At 44.3% G+C, this 21,403-nt stretch overlaps 1 protein-coding gene across 1 annotated transcript in view; it reads right to left on the minus strand.

Annotated features, from left to right (window-relative positions):
* LOC311247672 (tRNA (32-2'-O)-methyltransferase regulator THADA-like) overlaps positions 1–21,403 on the minus strand; it is a gene marked incomplete at its 5' end in the record, with an annotated part of 165,195 nt that overhangs the window by 45,226 nt on the left and 98,566 nt on the right. Inside the window, 2 exons of the mRNA XM_084338686.1 lie at positions 1,495–2,027; positions 18,592–18,674. Of these exons, the coding sequence (XP_084194812.1) occupies positions 1,495–2,027; positions 18,592–18,674 (616 nt within the window). The remainder of the gene's footprint in view (positions 1–1,494; positions 2,028–18,591; positions 18,675–21,403) is intronic.

The following is a 21,403-nucleotide window of genomic DNA, read 5'->3' on the forward strand; positions in this document are numbered from 1 at the left end:
ATGCAGAGTATAAACACCAACGTTACTCCTTTAAATGCACACACAATAATAATACACTAGTGTACATTAGGGATGGGTACCTTTCACATTTGAATCGATACCGGTACCCAACGGTACCTTTTTTCGGTACTTTAGTCTCAAGAAATGTAATTTACCTACCTCAGTCGTAAAAAAAAAAATCCAAACTTCAAATAACTACAATTTCGACAGTTTTCGGCTTGTCATTGCTCCGACTGCTTTGTTGTTGAATCAAGTAAAATCCTAGGTAAGCATATATTGTGCTGTGAACGTTGACATGAAAAAAAAAAAGTAAAAAAAAAAAAAAAAAAAAAGTAAAAAAAAAAAAATTTAATAAAAAAGTTATTTTTGTATTTTTTTTTTATTTTTTTTTCGGTTTCTCACTTGATTCGATACTCGGTAGTACCGACGTGTTTCGGTTCGGTACCTCAAACGTACCGAATTCGGTACCCATCCCTAGTGTACATAGACACAGAAATCACACACATGCACGTTCAGATGCTAATGTACTACACACCAGCACACACACACACGGTACAACCAGACACACGCATCTACACAATGATGCCCATGCATGCACGCGCGCGCACACACACACACACACACACACGCCCGCCTATTCCCAGCAGCGCTGACTCCTGTCAGTTTTGGAACAGTGTTAATGACAGGAGGGGCAGAGCGGGGCAGAGGAGAGGAGAGCAGGGAGCTAGCGGTTGGCTGTCCTGCTTTCATGAACACATTGAAATAAGACCCACTGCCCTAAACAGGAAATACAAGACTGACTTTACTCTCCAAAACCTGCCCCCAGTGGAAACTTACCAAACCTCTTGTGTGAATGTGTGATTGAGTGGAACAGAGAGAGAGAGAGGGGGGGGGGGGGGGAGAAGAGAATCAGGGTTTGGCGTGCCTTCCTAGCATCGATTAGTCTCTCACGCGAGCCTTCTGCAATATGGATATGGATGTGTAATGTGCAATCAATTTACAGCAATTGTCATTGTGGCTGAGAGTGATTGCGATGAATGGAGTCCATTTGCTACGGCTCTTCGCCGCGCGATGAAAGGCTCTGGAGACCGTGCTGCTTACGGCCTGCGGTTCTGACGGCTTAGATGGAAGAGATGGAGACATCAGTCAAGGCTTTGCACGGCTGTCACACACACACACACACACACACACACAGAGCAACGCCACACAGGAGATTATCTATGCACGCACATTCACCCATAAACACACCAGACACGTACATAGGCAGTAAAAAAAACTAACAAAGGTCCCCCCATATTGTGTGTGTGTGTGTGTGTATGTATGTGTGTGTGTGTGTGTGTGTGTGTGTGTGTGTGTGTGTGTGTGTGTGTGTGTGTGTGTGTGTGTGTGTGTGTGTGTGTGTGTGTGTAGTGTGTGTGTGTGTGCGTGTGTGTGTGTGTGTGTGTGTGTGTGTGTGTAGTGTGTGTGTAGTGTGTGTGTGGTGTGTGGTCCCACCTTGGCCAGACACTGGGGGTGCATCTCATGAAGAGCCAGACTGGTGAGGCTAGCCAGGGTGGTCTCGTCAAGCCACAGAGGTCTCCTCGTGCCCTCCTCCTCCCTCTCCTCCTGCAGTCTCCTCAGGAGCCCCTCCAGTGCCCGCTCCCTCACCTCGTAGTGCGGGCACCGCAGCAGATGCCCCAAGAGCCGGGGTCCCGGCTGAGGGGCACCCCAGAGATGCGGGAGCTCCACACCGGCACTGAGGGCCAGCCGGGCCAGGCTGAGCAGGTACTGGGTGCTGCCGGGGCCCAGGGCGCTGGAGACAGGGGCACCGGGGGTCAGGGTGCTGGAGACAGGGGCACCGGGGGTCAGGGCGCTGGAGACAGGGGCACCGGGGGTCAGGGCGCTGGAGACAGGGGCACCGGGGGTCAGGGCGCTGGAGACAGGGGCACCGGGGGTCAGGGCGCTGGAGACAGGGGCACCGGGGGCCACCAGCTCAGAGGTCATCAGCACGGCTAGCGTCTCTTTACGGAGATGACCCAGCTCGGAGTCTGAGGAAGGTCAGAGGAACGGTCAGAGGAACAGGTTGAAGAACTGATACAGGCAGCAGGACAAACCCACGGAGACGGATTATCGCAGACACAACTGAAGAATCTCGTACTTTTTTGTGGTTTTTCTATTTTGACTTTTATTGGAGCATCTGGCTAAATGTCTGGAAATGCCCCAGACTGCGGCAACTAAGCAGAGGCCACCTGTGAACTTGACACCCTGGTGAGCGGTGAAGACACAAATAAACAGTAACATGTAGGCCTGTCACGATAACACATTTTGCTGGGCGATTAATTGTCCCAGAAATTATTGCGATAAGTGATATTATTGCGGTTTTGAGAGAAATAATTTTTTTGAGAAATGTATTTCCCAAAAGTTTTCAATAAACTTTTTTTTTTTTTACTAATATAATGATAATAGCATAATAATGCAAGGAAACCGTTTCAAAGTGCAATAAACCTTTATTTAACATTGGAAGACATTTTAAATATCCTAAATTACTACCTAACCAATCAGATATGAGGTAGCGTCAGAAGCAGAGTAACCTCGTTCCCAGTTTTATCTCCGTGAGAGCAATGATAAAACGAGCAGAGCAATGTGTGTGGACAAGAGGCAGGTTGCTACGTTTACTGTAGGAAGGGGCTTTTAGACCCATGTTTTTATTTTTTGCTTCGAAAAGAGGGACGTGGGACATTAGGTAAAATGGCTGTGCAGTATACAACCAAAAGCGGGACACCTGGTCACCCTAATTGTGGCTCACGTTTGTTTACTGTGGCTCGCGGATTATGTGATGGGCAAGCTACTTGGAAAATGTAGTAAGCTACACTGCCCTGTCAAGGCAGACCGCAGTAACTTCAAAAAAGTGAAACTGAGAAAAATGGCTTTAAAGTTTTTTGACTTGCCATCCAAAATGTGTTATAGGTAGATAGATGATAGTACCCAGATTTAACATGTATTAATGAAGTAATCTTTAGGCATACAAAAATATGACATAATTATTTTAATTAACCCCCAAAAAGCAGATACTGCACTCTGCTGCACAGTTCCCTTAAATAATTATACAGGTAATGTACAGGCAAAGTGCAGTAACTTCAAATACAATGTTGTTTTCCCTCCAGCTTTCATAACTTAACCTAGCCATTTTATTTGGATCATCATCATTCCAATATATTCAGGTGTTAAATTTCATTTTCAAAATGGCTAGGTTAAGTTATGAAAGCTGGTGGGAAAACAACATTGTATTTGAAGTTACTGCACTTTGCCTGTACATTACCTGTATAATTATTTGAGGGAACTGTGCAGCAGAGTGCAGTATCTGCTTTTTGGGGGTTAATTAAAATAATTATGTCATATTTTTGTATGCCTAAAGATTACTTCATTAATACATGTTAAATCTGGGTACTATCATCTATCTACCTATAACACATTTTGGATGGCAAGTCAAAACACTTTAAAGCCATTTTTCACTGTTTGGAATTTACTGCGGTCTGCCTGGTTTTTGAGTGTGATTTTGTAGTTACTGCAGTTTTTAAAACCCCATATCTCCAAAACTGTGCGACATTAACATCTGAAACTTGGTCACAAGATAAAACATTTATTGACAAGTTCAATTTCACTCATAACTCAATTTTGACTTTTTTTGAGTTACTGCAGTCTGCCTTGACAGGGCAGTACAGTACCAGTTACTCTCGATTAAAATATAGCTCAACAATAATCAAATAAACACAAATATATACTATCTCTATTGGAATGGAGACTTTTCAGCACAGGATAAACTAGGGATGGGCAAAAAAAAACAGATCGATTGATCACATGATGTACTTGAGTACTCGTGGAGGAAAACGCTGTACAAAATAAACATCTTTTCCGGTGTTTTAGACTTTGCTCTTTTATTTTGAAACCCACCGACCGGAAGTATTGTTGTTATTATCCTAGCAGAACCTATGAGCGGACAACTTGTGTCGTCCGGTTCTGTGTTTTTGAGCTAATGATAAAACAAATGTTGAGATTGTTGGTGAACAACTAACTTTAGGTTAGTTTTAACGTTAGCTACTAACGTTAGATGCAGCTACTACAGGCAATCAACGATGAGGAGGAAGCGTCATAGCATCAACGCTAGATCTTTAATCTTTATTTAGCAGTCCAGTTTCTCCAGGCAGTAGCGTATAGCGTTTGTTCACGCTACATCACTACTTGGGTCTAAAAATAGCTACACTACAAAGAACGCTACTTGGTTCAAAAGGAGCGACGCTACCATCACGCTACTGAGAAATGTAGTTAAGCTATGTAGCGTTGCTACTGCCCAACATACGCATGGTGCTCACAGGAGCTCCCGTGCTGTACTCTGTAGTAACGTCAGCGGCCCGCCTCCCCACACGGAGAGGTACTGGTTCCCGCCTCATTAAAACAAACACGCAAATAGCAATTAATTGCGCCCGTCAAAATCATTGCATTCATTTTCATTATTGCGCGATAAATTGATTTATTGCTTATTGCAACAGGCCTAGTAACATGCATGCACACGTGCACACACACACACACTTTCCTCTGAAATATAAGCATAATCCAGTGCTGGGGCAGTTATTGAGTAATCCAAGAACATTCTAAAGTCCCACTCCACCCTGCAGCACTGCTCCAAGACTCCTCACAGCCAACTCAATTAGTCCAACACACGCACACGCACATGCACACGCACACACACACACACACACACACACACATACACATACACATACACACACACGGCTTAAGAAACCCAGTGCAACTCAATCTGGCCCCCGAGCAGCACTCAACACGGGCCCAACAAAAGAGCGGGAAATGCCGCATTCCCCCGGAGATGGGCCGGGTTACCGTGGAGACGGGCCAGGTTACTATGGAACCGGATCCTCAAAGGGGGTCTGGCGAGCCACATTGAACGCAGCCTAATGGTCATAATGGTGGGGAGGACAGTAATAACAGTAATGATGGAAGGAGGAGAGAGAGGGAGAGAGAGGGAGAGAGAGAGATGAGGATGACTGGAGAAGAATGGGAGTGTCAGAGGCAGAGAGTGGGGTCTCTGTCAAGCTAAAATGAAGGGAAAATGAAAAAAGAGTGGTGTGTGCGTGTGTTTATTATTATCGTCATCGTAATTATTATTAGGGAGAAAGGACAGTGTGCCCCTATTGGTTATTGAGTTATACACTGTGTGCCATAGTTAAAAACAGAAATTAAGTCTTGCTTTTCTAACATTTCATACCTTTATTTAAACTCGAAAGGCAACTGAGGTTTCCCTCATTTACAGTCACATCGAGTGTCCATACAGAAAGTTAACCAAAAAAACAACAACATATAAATCATAACAATAAGACAACAAGGCAAGGCAAAAAGTAAGGATAACAATTAAAACACGTACAACTTTATTGACAAAGGTTGGAGGATCAAGGATTTAAACTCTGCAACAGAGGGGAGAATCTCACACTTTAAGGACTGTTGGGAGTTCAATCCCATGAGCTAAGGCAGTGCTTCTCAAACTTTTTCTGTCAGGCCCCCGTTCGGCGGACCAAAATATTTTGCCCCCCCCCCCCGCCCCAACAAAATAGTCATGAAATGGGCCATGTTTAAATTGATTGAAATAACACCAATATCGTGACCTTTAAAATTGACAACACCTTCCCTCGCGAGAGACACCTTGCCTCGCTGTGAAACAGCACTGCAGAATGGTCAGCTCCCATCTCCTCACACAGTGCAGAGAACAGGCGCGCTTTCAGGGGTCGGGTTTTGATGAAATTTACCACGTTTATAACTTCTGTCAAAACCTCATTCAGCTCAGGGCTAAGCTGTCTTGACGCTGGCGCCTCTCTGTGAATTTACAGTGCGTCCATTGCGCGTTTGGCGAGACCCCCTTGATGAGCGCCTGTAGCCCCCTCCTTTTCCCTGCCATGGCCTGCGCACCGTCAGAGCAAAAGCCCACACACTTCTCCCATTTCAGTCCATGTTCTGTCAGGTAACTGTCAATAATTTTGAAGAGCTCATCAGCTGTCGCTCTGTTTTTGACATATTTGCAAAACAGCAGATCTTCACTCAGTGACTGGGAATTTACAAAGCGAACATAGGAAATAAGCAAACAGTCTTTATTGCTGCCAGTCTTTGACAAGGCAACACGCATGTCATCCTCAAGGCTCAACTAGGCCCTATATTTTGTTTTCAGATGGATGAAAAGCCAGCTTCACACAGATATGTGGTGCTGAATGGTATCAACATCTTAACTGCTGCATCATGAGATACTTGGTACTCAGCACCACACTCTGGAACTAGCTCTCCAGGTGGTATCAGATGAGATTTCAATGAGTTCTTCCAAGAGTTTGGATGGAGATGTGTCAGGAAGCTTTGTCTCAATGTTGTCTGTAAATTTTTTTTTAATCCAGAGTAACTTGGTGATCCTTTTCTGTGTTTTATTAAATAATGATTTTCAGATTTTGAGAAATGGTCAAACTTATCCAAATATGGTATTTTCATGGAGAACAGTGCAGCTGCAACAGATAGCACTTTAGTGATAATTTTCTGTAATCCAATTTTTTATTTATTTTTTTATCTCAAGGCCCCCCCTGTCATGCCTCTGCGCCCCCTCTGGGGGGCGCGCCCCACACTTTGAGAAACACTGAGCTAAGGGTATCATACACACACACCTACACACACAAGTTTGCATGCACACGCACACACAACTTAATTCATTGGGAGCCAATGACAAAAAAAGTCGGGTTAACTCGCCATTGCTTGAACACCAATCACGAGAAAAGTCGGGTTTTAATCGTTATTTCTTTTATTCGCTATTGCCATTCATAATTCATCGAGGCAGGCTGTGCATACTGTTCTGAATGTGTCTGAGTTGGCAGACGGTCAATACTGGCCTCTAACGCCTTCGGCCGCTATTGCACTCCATTTGAAACGATGTAGTTTGTTTTCTGGGCCGAGCTGAGCCGGGCGGGGGTTTAAATACTCCGGCAGGACCAGTGTTTACAACGATGCATCAACTAGCCCCCCCCCCCCCTAGTTCATATGCAATGCAGACCTCCGCGACCAGTAGGTACTTGGAATGGCAATCAGATAATTGGATCTTTTTTTTTCATTACATCAGAGACAAGGTAAGAACACTATATATCCAATCTTGCGTTGATCTGATATTTCTTTCTCCCGTGATTGAAGCTGTCTGTGTGTATGTGCTGTTTACCGTTGGTGGCGGTGGGGGGGGGGGGGGGGGGTCCAAGCCCCATTTCATGGGTGCATGAGGAAGGATAATAACGATAATATAGCATTGATTTCAGGAAGATTCGATAATCAGGCGAAAAATTACAACGTGATAACTGGATTTCACTAAAGGGCTATTATCGCATATTTTCCTGCGATTACAAAAAATCACCCAAACTATACTATTCAAAACGGTATAAAACGGAAATGTACGGATGAAAAAAACAATAAGTTTTTTGCATGTTGACCAGAAGCAACTCACTGACAATCGACAGTGTTATTAGATCCATAGCTATAATATTTCATATATTTTAAGCACTCGCAAGTTTCGCAGTCTCCCCATTGACTTACAGCGATGGCGTTTTACCCAGAAGGTATGAGTTAAGAGCACCAGAGCGAAGTCAGCGGCAACAGGAGGAGAGGGAGGTGAAGGAAGAGACGAGACTAACAAGGAGAAACCTACACTCAACTTTGCTCCTCCGTATACACTCATTAGAGAGATGCAGACACACAGAGAGGAGAGAGGGAGAGAGAGGCAAGGAGAGGGGAGAGGGAGAGAGAGAGGGAAGGGGAGAGGGAGAGAGGGGGAGAAAGAGTGGGAGGGACAAAATCATTAATGAGAAAACAGGCTTTTATAAAAGTAGCAGAATTTGAGCAGTTGAGAGAGAGAGAGAGAGAGAGAGAGAGAGAGAGAGAGAGAGAGAGAGAGAGAGAGAGAGAGAGAGAGAGAGAGAGAGAGAGAGAGAGAGAGAGAGAGAGAGAGAGAGAGAGAGGCCATGGTGATGCAGTTAGGAAATTAAATGTTCTGTGTGTGTGCATGTGTGTGTGTGTGTGTGTGAGTGTGAGTGTGAGTGTGAGATGTGAGTGTGAGTGTGTGTGTGTGTGAGTGTGAGTGTGAGTGTGTGTGTGTGTGTGTGTGTGTGTGTGTGTGTGTGTGTGTGTGTGTAAGAAACTGTGTATTGAGGAAGATAGTAGTCCTGTGCTTGTGTGTGTACCCTTCATGCCAGCAAGTCCTCTCAAACCATTGTGAAAACATGGGACGAATTCCAGTAAATCTGTTTAGATTTTTGTAGATCAATTCGAAAATTATAAAGCCAGAGCCTCTTCATCCCACCAGACACCCATCCACCCACCCACACACACACTACATGCCCTGTGAGCTGACACACAGACACAGCAGCACCCAAGATAATGAACTACTAAATACTACACTTCCCATCATGCAGTTATTTAAAAAATATATTATACCACAGTCTAACAAAAACATATCTGAAAATACTATTCAAAAATAAAATAAATAATAATTTGACTCTCCTATGGTTATATGTTGTACATCATTGTGTGTGTATGCGCACACAGTATGTATGTGCATGCATGCATATATGAGAGAGAGAGAGAGAGAGAGAGAGAGGAGAGAGAGAGAGAGAGAGAGAGAGAGAGAGAGAGAGAGAGAGAGAGAGAGAGAGAGAGAGTGAAAGAGAGAGAGAGAGAGAGAGCATGTGAGCCTTGTATGTGAGAGGACCTTATTCCAAACACAGGTCAAATATTTAAACAAAATGAAACCACAACATTTGGTTTAAATAAACCAGCCCTGGCCTCCGCGGGACGGCTTTTGGGAGGTGTGTATTCACTCCTCCTGCTGTATTTGGACGGAGGGTCAACAAACAGGGCTTTTGGGCAGACTTAATTATCCTATCCGAGATGTAGCGTAACAGCCAAGGGCAGGCCAAGACCACAAGCATTTCCTTCCTTAGTTCTTAAAAGTGTCTGAGAGAGAGAGAGAGAGAGAGAGAGAGGGATAGAGAGAATAGAGAGGATATAGAGAGGGAGAGAGAGAGAGAGTGCGAGAGAGAGAGAGAGAGAGAGAGGAGTGAGAGAGGGAGAGAGAGCCAGGAGAGAGCACGCCTGTGTGACTGTCAGAGTGTGTGAGTCTGAGGTTTGTGTGTGTTTGTTATGCTATGAAGTGTAGTGGAACAGGTGTGTGTGTGTGTGTGTGTGTGTGTGTGTGTGTGTGTGTGTGTGTGTGTGTGTGTGTATGAGCCTCCGTATGTATGTGAGGACGTATGTACGTGTGTCTTTGTGTGTGCGTATGTGTGAGTGTAGTGTATACATTAGGGGCTTGGTTAGACATGTTCTGATGTGTAAGGCCATGTCCAGACGAAAAAGATTTAGATCTTTTTAGTTTTCATTTCGTTTTCATTTAAAAAATGTTTTCCGTAAAAACGAAATTGTCTCAAGAAATAAGTGCGTGCCACAAATGTACAAAATAAATGTCTTTCCTGTTTTAGACATCGCTCATTTATTTTGAAACCCCCCGACCGGAAGTGTTATCGTTGTTTTAACTAGCGGAACAACTTGTGTCATCCGGTTCTGTGCTTTTGAGCTCACGCTAGTTTTCCAAAGGAGAGGAGAGAGAGACCGCGGCTCACACGCGCAAAATGCAGCTACAAGCAATCGATGATGAGGATTTTAATCGGCAGGAGAGAGAGAGCGTGTCAAAGCCGTATATAATATGGTGCGGTCGTAGCCACGACAGCACAGCTCGAACTACCTGTTGTATTACATTTATTGATTGATGTTTAACTTGTCCCTGTGTCCAGTCCTTTCGACTAGCAAACGTTGTCTGTATTTAACGTCACCTCAGGATACCACTGTCTTATTGTAGCAAAAGTTGTCTGTATTTAACGTTACCTCAGGATACCACTGTCTATTGTATTTAGTTGGTTAGCTATTTAGCTAATGTTGATAGCATTGAATAGCATCAACACTAGCTGGCTGGCTACAGCTGGCATCGTAAATCTCAACACCAGCCATGGGAATACTATTTACTAAATTATGGAGGCTTTTTAATCGTCGAGGTAAGAGAGGATTTGTCATGATCAACTGAAGGCGTATGCTATGGAACAGTATGTGCTTGGCTACTACTTGGGTTTTCAGAAAAAGGCCCGCGGGGCTGTACACTGCGATGATCTCGTCGCAAATTGCCCCTTAATTTGGCCGTTGCGAGTTGGAAATATTATTTGGGAGCAACGTTGCGAGTTGTGATTTCAACCCTTCATTCGCATTTCACTCCTAAATTAATCCATACAAATTGGATACATTTAAAAAAAAAACATTAGCCTACAACCAAGGCTGTACAGTGCGACACAATGTCGTGGTGCTATGAAAGAATCTGTCGGCAATGAATGAACTTACTGCGATCACCGATAGCCTGAGTGAAAAAAAAGATTTGCGTGTGGAGTGAATCTGGGTCACGCTATATACTTGGTACTTGTAGTCTATCGTGCGATTAAAGACCATGTCACTATCTGCGTAGTCTATACATCCAACACCAAATCCCATAATTCCTAGCAAAACGAAACTGAATGTGGCCTCTCTTCCTTTCAATATGGACTATTGCATCGCCAAAGAAGCACCTCATTTCAATACATTTAAGACGCAAATTTTGCTCTGCAAGAACAACGGAGTGGATATCAGTCCATCTTATGACAACCACGTCCGATGTGGAGAGATGATAAGATGATGATGATTGACGTGATGATGTGAGACGGGGACACGGACACTTCTAACGTTCAGGTTCAGCTATGCATTAGGTGAGTAGTCCTACCGTAAGAGCCTCATACGGGTCAATTAAACCTTTTTGATTAGTCTTTCCTTCCAGCTAAGTTGGACTGAACATTTCACTGTCAAAAGCGCAAATGTAAATAAGGTTGCGTCGCAACACGGTTTTCAAAATAAAGGTCACATATACAAATACCTCTCAATTCTTATTAAAAAAAGTCCCGGATATACATAAACATTAATTGGCATAGATCTCTATAAACGGCCCAACACATTGATCACTTTAGGCACACACTGAAACCAGTAACATCACAAATATGAAGCAGGTAATTACCCATACAAATAATAAACCTTTCATGGGGTTATTTACAATAATAATTCATTTGATTTCTAAAGCACTTTTCATTGTGAAACAAATGTATGCAGAGTTTCTTGTCCTCCTGATTAATGCAATGGTGTGTGTGTGTTGTGGTGATCTCATTCAAGGAGCACTACACAAGCGCGCGCACACACACACACACAGTTTGTTGTTTTTGTTCTATTAGTGATTTACACACTTTCTCAGTTGGTTCATTATAAAAGATACAAACCTGAAAACAAACGCACTTAAATGTTAAATAAAAGGACCACAGTAATGAGGCAGGAGGAACATATTTTTTTAATAATGGTAAAATTGTTATTAAAAAATGTGCCCCTAAAAAATATTTTTTGCCCCTAAATTTCTCATTTAGGGGCAAGTGTGCCCCTAGTGAAAAAGCTTAGCGTACAGCCCTGGCCCGCTATGTGACGCTAACCTCTAGCTAGTATCGTATCGTGTATTTCATCACAGTAGCCTCCCGGTGTTTAATAAACACTTCTAGCCAGGACATATCTGGACATATAAGACATATATGTATCATGTTTATTTTTGTTGGCTGGGTTTGCGCATACGGATTAAGGGAGATGTCAATCTGTTGTCAACGGTGGTAGTACAGGCGCAGTACATTTAGCTGTTAAATCAAAATCAAGCTCAATAGCTTCTGTAACACAAATGCAACTACTCTGTACGATGCCATTGTTGTTGTGATGTTGGCTGAGTTTGCACATGCGGGTTAAGGGAGAGGTGGGCTATCGCGTCATCGGTTCAGGAAAATATGCGTATAGGCTTGTAAAGATGGCAACGCAAGGGGGGCGTCTTCAGATTTGCCCACTCTGGGAGCCGGTTTCAGAAAATAGCGTATTCAGGCCCCCAGAACGCAGTTCCGTGTGGATGAAAGGTGCATACAATAAAATACTTTGACTGATACGACCGAAATCGGTTTGGTCTGGATATGGCCTAAGTCATGCTGCTGACGCACTGAAAAGCCCCATCGTGTGTGTGTGTGTGTGGCCACTTAAACATATTTCAACAATGGCATCATCAGCGGGCATACATACATATATATATATATATATATATATATATGACATACTAAAACAAGAGTTTACCATAGCTCACTAAAGGATGACAGTGAAAGTATACTTTGCCATGTCAAATACACATTACGCAAACAGAGTAGACAGACACGCGCATGCACACACACATATGTGCATATACACACACACGTGCACATACACAGCTGGAATTTACATCAGGTTCCACCACGAAAAACAAATCCCAGACGCTACGTGTGTGTGTGTGTGTGTGTGTGTGTGTGTGTGTGTGTGTGTGTGTGTGTGTGTGTGTGTGTGTGTGTGTGTGTGTGTGTGTGTGTGTGTGTGTGTTGCAGATGTGAGTTGAGCAGCTTGACTCAGCCTTGTTCCTGTGGTGGAGCTTCACTATTAGCACGAGTCCTCCTTCTAATTACCTTAAAAACCGTGTGTGTGTGTGTGTGTGTGTGTGTGTGTGTGTGTGTGTGTGTGTGTGTATGTTTGTGTATGCACCCAGTCCAATCCTCAGTCACATCCAGTAATAATGGTGTTTGATTTAACTTCAGGATTACGCTGCTAACAAACACATGTTCTCTCTCTCTCTCTCTCTCTCTCTCTCTCTCTTCTCTCTCTCTCTCTCTCTCTCTCTCTCTCTCTCTCTCTCTCTCTCTCTCTCTCTCTCTCTCTCTCTCTCTCTCTCTCTCTCTCTCTCTCTCTCTCTCTCTCTCTCTCTCTCTCTCTCTCTCTCTCTCTCTCTCTCTCTCTCTCTCTCTCTCTCTCTCTCTCTCTCTCTCTCTCTCTCTCTCTCTCTCTCTCTCTCTCTCTCTCTCTCTCTCTCTCTCTCTCTCTCTCTCTCTCTCTCTCTCTCTCTCTCTCTCTCTCTCTCTCTATCTCTCAACTCTCAGCCCCAACTGCTATTTTTACTGGCCTGGCTGGTAAGCAGCAAGAGGAGGAATGATGGAGGGAGAGATGGAGGGGGGTGGAGGTGGGGATTGGGATTTTTACGACTTTGGAAGGATCAAATGGGCCGCCGCAGAGAAATACATGTGGGGAGGAGACCCCACCCCCCAAACACACACACACACACACGCACATGCACACACACACAGCCTCAGAGACTGGTGCTCAGTACCGGGAATGTCTGGAGGAAACTGGCCAATAAATAAGTTCCTACTTAGTGCATGATGCCAGTTAAAAAGAGGAGGGGGAAAAAACAAGAAAGAGGGAAAAAGAGAATTAACAGAGGGAAGCAATAGTTGTGATTGGAGGATCAATAAATTAGGACGGGGCTTGAATTAGGTCCATTATTGTTCACCTCTTTTCCCACTGGTGTATATATGCTATGTATATGTATATACGCTTTAAACCCTGCTGCTTACAATAGGACTGGGGAAAGACAGACTTTTACGTGGTTTGTTTGAGACATTGAGATTCATCTGTAGGACAGATTTGATTTGATTTTATTACCCATTAGCTGGTGCCATGGCAACCAGCTAGTCCTCCTGGGGTCCACACAAAACATACAAAAACAATTACAAAACAGAATTATTAAAAGTCAGTACTCAACACACAATGCACAACGAAACTAACAATTAAGATGGCTAGAATTACATGCAAGCAAAGAAACAGAAAACAAAAAAAACAAAAGAAAATACTTTCCAGTGTTAAATACAATTTAAGATTGTTTTTAAAAGTGAATCTTTTTAAGAATTGCTTTCAAAATGCTCATCAATGTTACTAAAACATCAATTTCACCATACCTTTTAAAAAGAAAAAGAAAACACAAAGTAAACAGAAGGAAGACAGGACAGAGAGGCACTGAAAGACAGATCAGAGAGTGAGAGAGACAGGGTGATAGAGAGTGCAGGAGAGAGACACAGTGATGGAGTGATACGAGTGATAGAGAGGGACAAAAAGACTAAGTGAGAGACAGTGATAGAGAGAGACACAGTGATGGAGTGATACGAGTGATAGAGAGGGACAAAAAGACTAAGTGAGAGACAGTGATAGAGAGAGACACAGTGATGGAGTGATACGAGTGATAGAGACAAAAATACTAAGTGAGAGACAGTGATAGATAGAGACAGAAAGACTAAGTGAGAGACAGACCAACAGAGAGACAGAGTGATAGCGACAGACCAGAAGACAAAGTGAGAGACAGAGTGACAGAGACAGTGATAGAGAGAGGCAGGACACTACAGTGATAAGAGTGATAGAGAGATAGACAGACAGACAGAGACAGAGTGATAGAGACAGAGCTACAGACCAATAGAGACAGAATGACAAAGACAGAGCGACATAGACAGAATGACAGAGACTGAGTGACAGAGAGAGACAGAGACAGAAGGACAGAGACCAAGTGACAGAGAGTGACAGAAGAACAGACAGAGTGACAGAGAGTGACAGAGAGACAGAAGAACAGACAGAGAGTGACAGAGACAGAGAGACAGAGACCGAGTGACAGAGAGACAGAAGGACAGAGACAGAGTGACAGAGACAGAGAGACAGAAGGACAGAAACAGAGAGACAGAGACAGAGAGACAGAAGGACAGAGACAGAGAGACAGAGACAGAGAGACAGAAGGACAGAGACAGAGAGACAGAGACAGAGAGACAGAAGGACAGAGACAGAGAGACAGAGACAGAGAGACAGAAGGACAGAGACAGAGTGACCGATAGTGACAGAGACAGAGAGACAGAGACCGAGTGACAGAGAGACAGAAGGACAGAGACAGAGAGACAGAGACAGAGAGACAGAAGGACAGAGACAGAGAGACAGAGACAGAGAGACAGAAGGACAGAGACAGAGACAGAGTGACAGAGACAGAGAGACAGAAGGACAGAGACAGAGAGACAGAGACAGAGAGACAGAAGGACAGAGACAGAGAGACAGAGACAGAGAGACAGAAGGACAGAGACAGAGTGACAGAGACAGAGAGACAGAAGGACAGAGACAGAGAGACAGAGACAGAGAGACAGAAGGACAGAGACAGAGAGACAGAAGGACAGAGACAGAGAGACAGAAGGACAGAGACAGAGAGACAGAGACAGAGAGACAGAAGGACAGAGACCGAGTGACAGAGAGACAGAAGCACAGAGACAGAGACCGAGTGACAGAGAGACAGAAGGACAGAGACAGAGAGACAGAAGGACAGAGAGACAGAAGGACAGAGACAGAGAGACAGAAGGACAGAGACAGAGTGACAGAGACAGAGAGACAGAAGGACAGAGACAGAGAGACAGAAGGACAGAGACAGAGTGACAGAGACAGAGACAGAGTGACAGAGACAGAGAGACAGAAGGACAGAGACAGAGTGACAGAGAGAGACAGAAGGACAGAGACAGATAGACAGAAGGACAGAGAGACAGAGACCGAGTGACAGAGAGAGACAGAGCAACGGAGAGAGAGAGAGAGAGAGAGAGAGAGACAGAGCGACAGAGAGAGACAGAGTGATAGAGAATGTGTGTGTAAGCATGCAGGGAGCGTTTGGTGTGAGTTTGTTATGTAAGGGCCAAGAGGGCCGGCCCTGAATGTAGGAGCTTGTTTTAAGAAAAGCCCAAAATGTTTCCACTGCCGACTGGAGCATGTGTTCAGCACATGGTCAGCCAAACATGCAGCCCCCACCCCTCTCTGTGTGTCTCTCTCTCTCTGTCACTCTCTCTCTCTCTCTCTCTCTCTCTCTCCGTCTATATCGCTCCTCCTTTAACTGGGTCATAGGCACAATCGCACCATCTGTCAGAAAGAGCGTTCGCCTTTGGTTTCACATTCTTCCACTCTGGAGACCCCTAACCGCCCTGCACGCACACACACGCGCACACCGCACACGCACGCACGCACGCACGCACGCACACACACACACACAGAACTACACTAGACATGCAGCCAACTTGTGTCAACAGTCCAAACAGAAAGCGCGGGACAGCCTCTCTCAGTGGGGCCTGTTGGGAGCTTATGCTCCTATTGCTCCTCAGCAACTGGTAGAAAACACACTGGCTACATAGTGAGAAGACAGACCTAACAGCAGGTGATCAGGATGGCTCTAGTACAGTGGTTCCTCATCCCAAGGACGCCAGACTGATAGGTGATAGGCCGTGGATGCCCATTTCATAATGTTTTGTCGCAGCGACCCGCCTCAAGATATCAGTTGTTAGACACAATTTCATCATTCGTCCTTCGGATGAGACGTTAAACCGATGTCCCTTAAATTGATAAAGCAGATGATGATTCAAAATCTTGCTATGCATTTTCTGAACCTAACCAATATAAATTGCTGCACCATGTCTTCTCACATAACATTGGCATGTGTTTCAAAAAGCTCATTTTCACCAGATAAGGGACACCACTACACTACATAGGACTACACCCCACCATGGCAGCGATGCTGATTGAGGACATACATAGAGATTGTATGACAGCGCCACTCTAATTACCATATTCACAAGGCGGCCATTCTCCCCTTTAATGGTCATGCTCAGGTTGGGATTCATAAAAGGGATCCCAACCTGAGCAATACATGAGAGCAAAATTTCCGCTGTGTGAATATGGTCACTTCTAACAAAGAACATGACAGTGAAATGAAACTGTTCCCTGTTATGATAAGGATCCTGGGGTCCCCAGGCCCCACGTTAACACATTCAGTGCCAGGCAGTAGATGGGTCCCGTTGTAGCAATGCCACGCTTTAAAAGATAGGAGTGCGTCACCTTGTTTGTAGAGCAGCTATAACTATATTCTATATTATAGCTATGGATACAATACTATGGCCCATTTGACATCAACTATCTATCGTTCAATATGTGAAAAAGAATACATTTTTTCATCCATACATTCCCGTGTTATACCGTGGTGAATATAAGTATAGTTTTAGAATGGTCTGGGGTAATTCCCGAAATGCTGAGCTAGAGCCTTATACGTGATACATACTATAAGTGTTGCCGTTTCTTGCCTGGACACGCTACTATTCCCAAATCAAATGTATACAATAGGTATTATGTTTAATCATGAATGCATGAAGGGGGGGGGGGGGTCGTTTCTGATTATTTGATTGCCAGTAACGGCATTCGTATTAAACACTAAAAACGCTTATCAGCCCGATCGGTATAAGCATTGCACGATCAAGCTAAAATTGACCTCAGATAGTCCTTACCTGTGATCGGAAGTATTCCAAAAATAATATTCCAATTGTTTGATCGCCATCTGGTATATCCGATGTCCATTTGGTCCACGACATAACCCACCACAACATATGGATCGAGGATATTTGACGCGCTTCAATGCAACCGAGAGAACCGCTCCACTCGCCCGACCCAGAAAACTGCACCCGGAGACATTTGAGGGCAAGATATAAGGTTTCAAAGGGTGCTCGATACCGCCGTCTAGCTGGATGCGGCCGGTATTGCACTTTGGCGATCTCAGACTCATTCCCTATGGTAACACCAAGGTCCCTGGATGAATAATGAATACAAATATTGAAAAAAAGAAAAAACAATCCAAAAACGACGTTTTACGTTTTTGGCACTGAAAGCCAAATGAACATTGGAAAGGTTTCCATTTTTGCACAAAATGAGTTCCCTTCTATCACTAACATTATTGTTTAAGCATTTTTGGTTGAAATGAAATTCGACGTAATTATTTTACAATTAATTGCGAATATTTTCATGTTGAGCTATAGATTGTGGATGAATACGCACAGAAAGGTACACCATGCAAATGTTCATGCTTTATTTGTTTTAAACGAGACGATTTAGAAATGGGCAATGGGGAAATACGTTGCAATTTTGCGAGGTGGACCGGCCGGAAACCGCAATGATGTAACCACTACACCTCCCTATAGTGGACCAGTTTTCATGAACAGAACTATTCACTGAAAATATCCTACTGTGGGACTGAAGTCATTGACTGGCAATGGTTTCTACCCTGGTCCTTACCAGGACATTTCTCTGAAAAGAAGAGACATTTCACATCCACTGGTTGTAAGAAAAGTCTTGCTCGCTAATTAATCCCCATTTCCAACCCCGCCTGCATCCTCCATTGGCACCTAAGTCTGGCAGCTAGCGAGGCCCAGGCTGACCGCTGTTTTCCATGGCCTCATTGGTTCCTAATGAAGGGCTAAGGACACATTTCCTTCGACCACTTTTATTGCAGTGTGCTAGTCACCCTGTACTTCCAAAGGTAGAGTATGGCACCGACAATGCTTGGGTTAGCGGTTTGATTCCCTGTGTAGCGCAATAGGTAGAGCATGGCACCAACTTGACCAGGTTTAGGGGTTCCCACTAGGGCCACCCAAACAAATAAACAAACAAATAAAACACTACGAACTGAGGGCACAATAAAAAAGTCTCCCACAAATTATATGTATGTTACAGTATATATATTATATATATAAGTGCACCCACCAGTGAGAAGGCCTGTCAATGGTCCACACAGAATGACCAGGACATCCAGATAGGCCCCTCTGGTCACCACACAGCTGTTCTGCCTGAGAGAGAGAGAGAGAGAGAGAGAGAGAGAGAGAGAGAGAGAGAGAGAGAGAGAGAGAGAGAGAGAGAGAGAGAGAAAGAGAGAAAGAGAGAGAGAGAGAGAGAGAGAGAGAGAGAGAGAGAGAGAGAGAGAGAGAGATTTTGTTTGATTTTAGAAAAACATTTATTTACATATTTCTCATTACAATGTACAATGTAATTGTATGTCAATACAATTAAAAACAACTAACTACACATTATATCGGGCAACATATGTCCCCATCACACTTAAAACCACATGAGATCTCACAATAAAAAAAATGCTAAAATACACCTGTCCGTCTGCAACACAACAAAAAAAACATTGAAGCTCCACCCAAACAAAAAAATATCCATACTCCCATTCAACACATAATATGTCATCAAGAACAACATATGAGCAACCCAAAAAGGTCCCGTCAGTCCATTTGTGTCAGTTTTTATATCCAGCTCATGAAAAAAAAGATCCCCTTCATCAGGACCTTCCGTTCCACCGAAATAATCCTGCAACAGGTATTGTTCCCCGACGCTCCGCGCTTCAGTCCAATCGTCCAGACAGACCCTGTTGTGACAGGCCGTCCTCAGCCCCAATAAAGAAGCCACTTCCTCTGACCCGGCTACATTCACAACATCTTTCAGTGTCATTGTCCCAACTGCTTGCAGACACTGTCCAAGCCCAGGTCTACTCCCTTCCTGAATGTCCAGCCGGGCTCCACACATCAGAAGCTCCATTATCATGGTAACACTATATTATCCATTTTTCTGAGCTTCTGCACAATCTTTCTTAGTCTAAAAACTTCCTGGGAAGTGTACCCCCCACAGTTCTTCGACCTCATTTGAGTCCTTGCTGAAAAAATAAACATCTCCAAATCTTCAAAAAAATCTTCCACTTTGACACTTCTCAAATTTTTTGTTGTGTGCAGGAACTTCTGTATCTGCCTGACTGCATAACATTTTTTCCGTTGTGAATCAGACACTTGAGAAGCATTTGGGAACTCATCTTCCTCAACACTTGAGATGTCATCCCCCCATTGTTTTTCAACTTCATCCTCGTCCATACTGGACTGAGAGGAACCTGTGCCTTCTATGACCAAACTTGTCACTCTTTTTTTATCCTGAGAGCCCACCCCTCCATCACTTCCCACCACGCCATCCACTGTCTGACCGTGTACATTGTCCACCACATTCAAATGTTCCCCTATTACTTCACTCGTCAAATTTGTTTGATTCCTTTTTTTACCCTGACGCGGTGTTGGGCTTGGGGGGACAAAAAAACCTCTGCTCTCCTCTGTTACCTCGCCACTTGTTGAAGGGGGGGCAGCATCTCTGATTCCCACCTCCTTACCTACACAACCACTGGTTGAGGGGGGAACAGCGTCTCCCACCCCACCCTCCTCTGTACCTGCACCACCCGCACCACCCCCTGTTATCCCACAGTCGCCACTAGTTGAGGGGGGGGCAGCTTCCCTCACTCCTCCCTCCTCTGTACCAAGGCTCTGCTTCGTACCTGCTACACCGGTTCTGTGGCCCTGCAGCTGAATACTATCTGCTGCGCTACTGTCGGTCTGCAAAAGGACTCTATTTACATTGCTGCCGTTCTGCAGCGGGACCCTGTTGTCGTCACCGCTCTCTGCTGCGCGCTGCACCACTCCCCCCTCCTCTGTACCACTACCTGCGCTGATCTCAGCCCCGCGCTCCTCTTGGGGCTGAAGCGGAGATCGCCTTGCCCCTCTCCCCGCACAATCGCGGGAGATATGACCGAGTTCCCCGCATTTGAAACACTTCCCCGAATTACCAGAACTCACAAAAACCACATAATCAAACTCATCAACCTTTATCTTAAAAACCAACTCAAGCTCCTCTCCGCTGTTGTTTAGAATCATTAAAACCTGTCGCCTGTGTGAGACAACATGCTTTAAAAGCGGAGATCTACATCCCGACGACATTTTTCTTATAGGGGAAATTATCTTCCCATGTCGTGCTAGTTGACTTCTCAATAGTTCATCACTGATGAACGGCGGAACGTTGGAAATAAAGACATTTCTGCCTGGTGTGGAGAGCGGCTCTACAGAAAGAAAAGCCCCGTCAACACTTATCCCCGATTGAACCAGTGTGTGCACCTTGTCCAACGAGTCAAGAAAAATCACTACTCCTTGATTCATCTTCGCAGCTGATTTAATGCTTTTATGTCCAACAATACTTCCAACTGCCAAACTGCAGTCCTCTACTGATACATTAGGAACAGATATCTTAATACCATGCTTTCTACCAATTTTGGAAAAGTCCATATTGGCGTCTGACGTCATCCAGCAGCACAGCCTGGCCGATGCGGCCAAACAAACAAAACACTCCCACTTAACCCTATACACACCAAAACACACAGCAAACCAACACTACCCTTATAATACAATATCCCATAAACAAATTAACAAAATAGACAGATAAAGATAGAAAAAAAAAACTCACTACACCTCCAACCTCTCCAACCTCATTCCCAGCATGCACCGAGAGAGAGAGGAGAGAGAGAGAGAGAGAGAGAGAGAGAGAGAGAGAGAGAGAGAGAGAGAGAGAGAGAGAGAGAGAGAGAGAGAGAGAGAGAGAGAGAGAGAGAGAGAGAAAAAAACCTCAATAAGTACTCGTTAGGGCTGGACGGTATGGTCTAAAATGTATATCACGGTATAATTTGAAGCATAGACGTAACGGTATATAT

This window comes from Notolepis coatsorum, assembly GCF_963971535.1.
Source record: "Notolepis coatsorum genome assembly, contig: SCAFFOLD_380, whole genome shotgun sequence".
NCBI lineage: Eukaryota > Metazoa > Chordata > Actinopteri > Aulopiformes > Paralepididae > Notolepis > Notolepis coatsorum.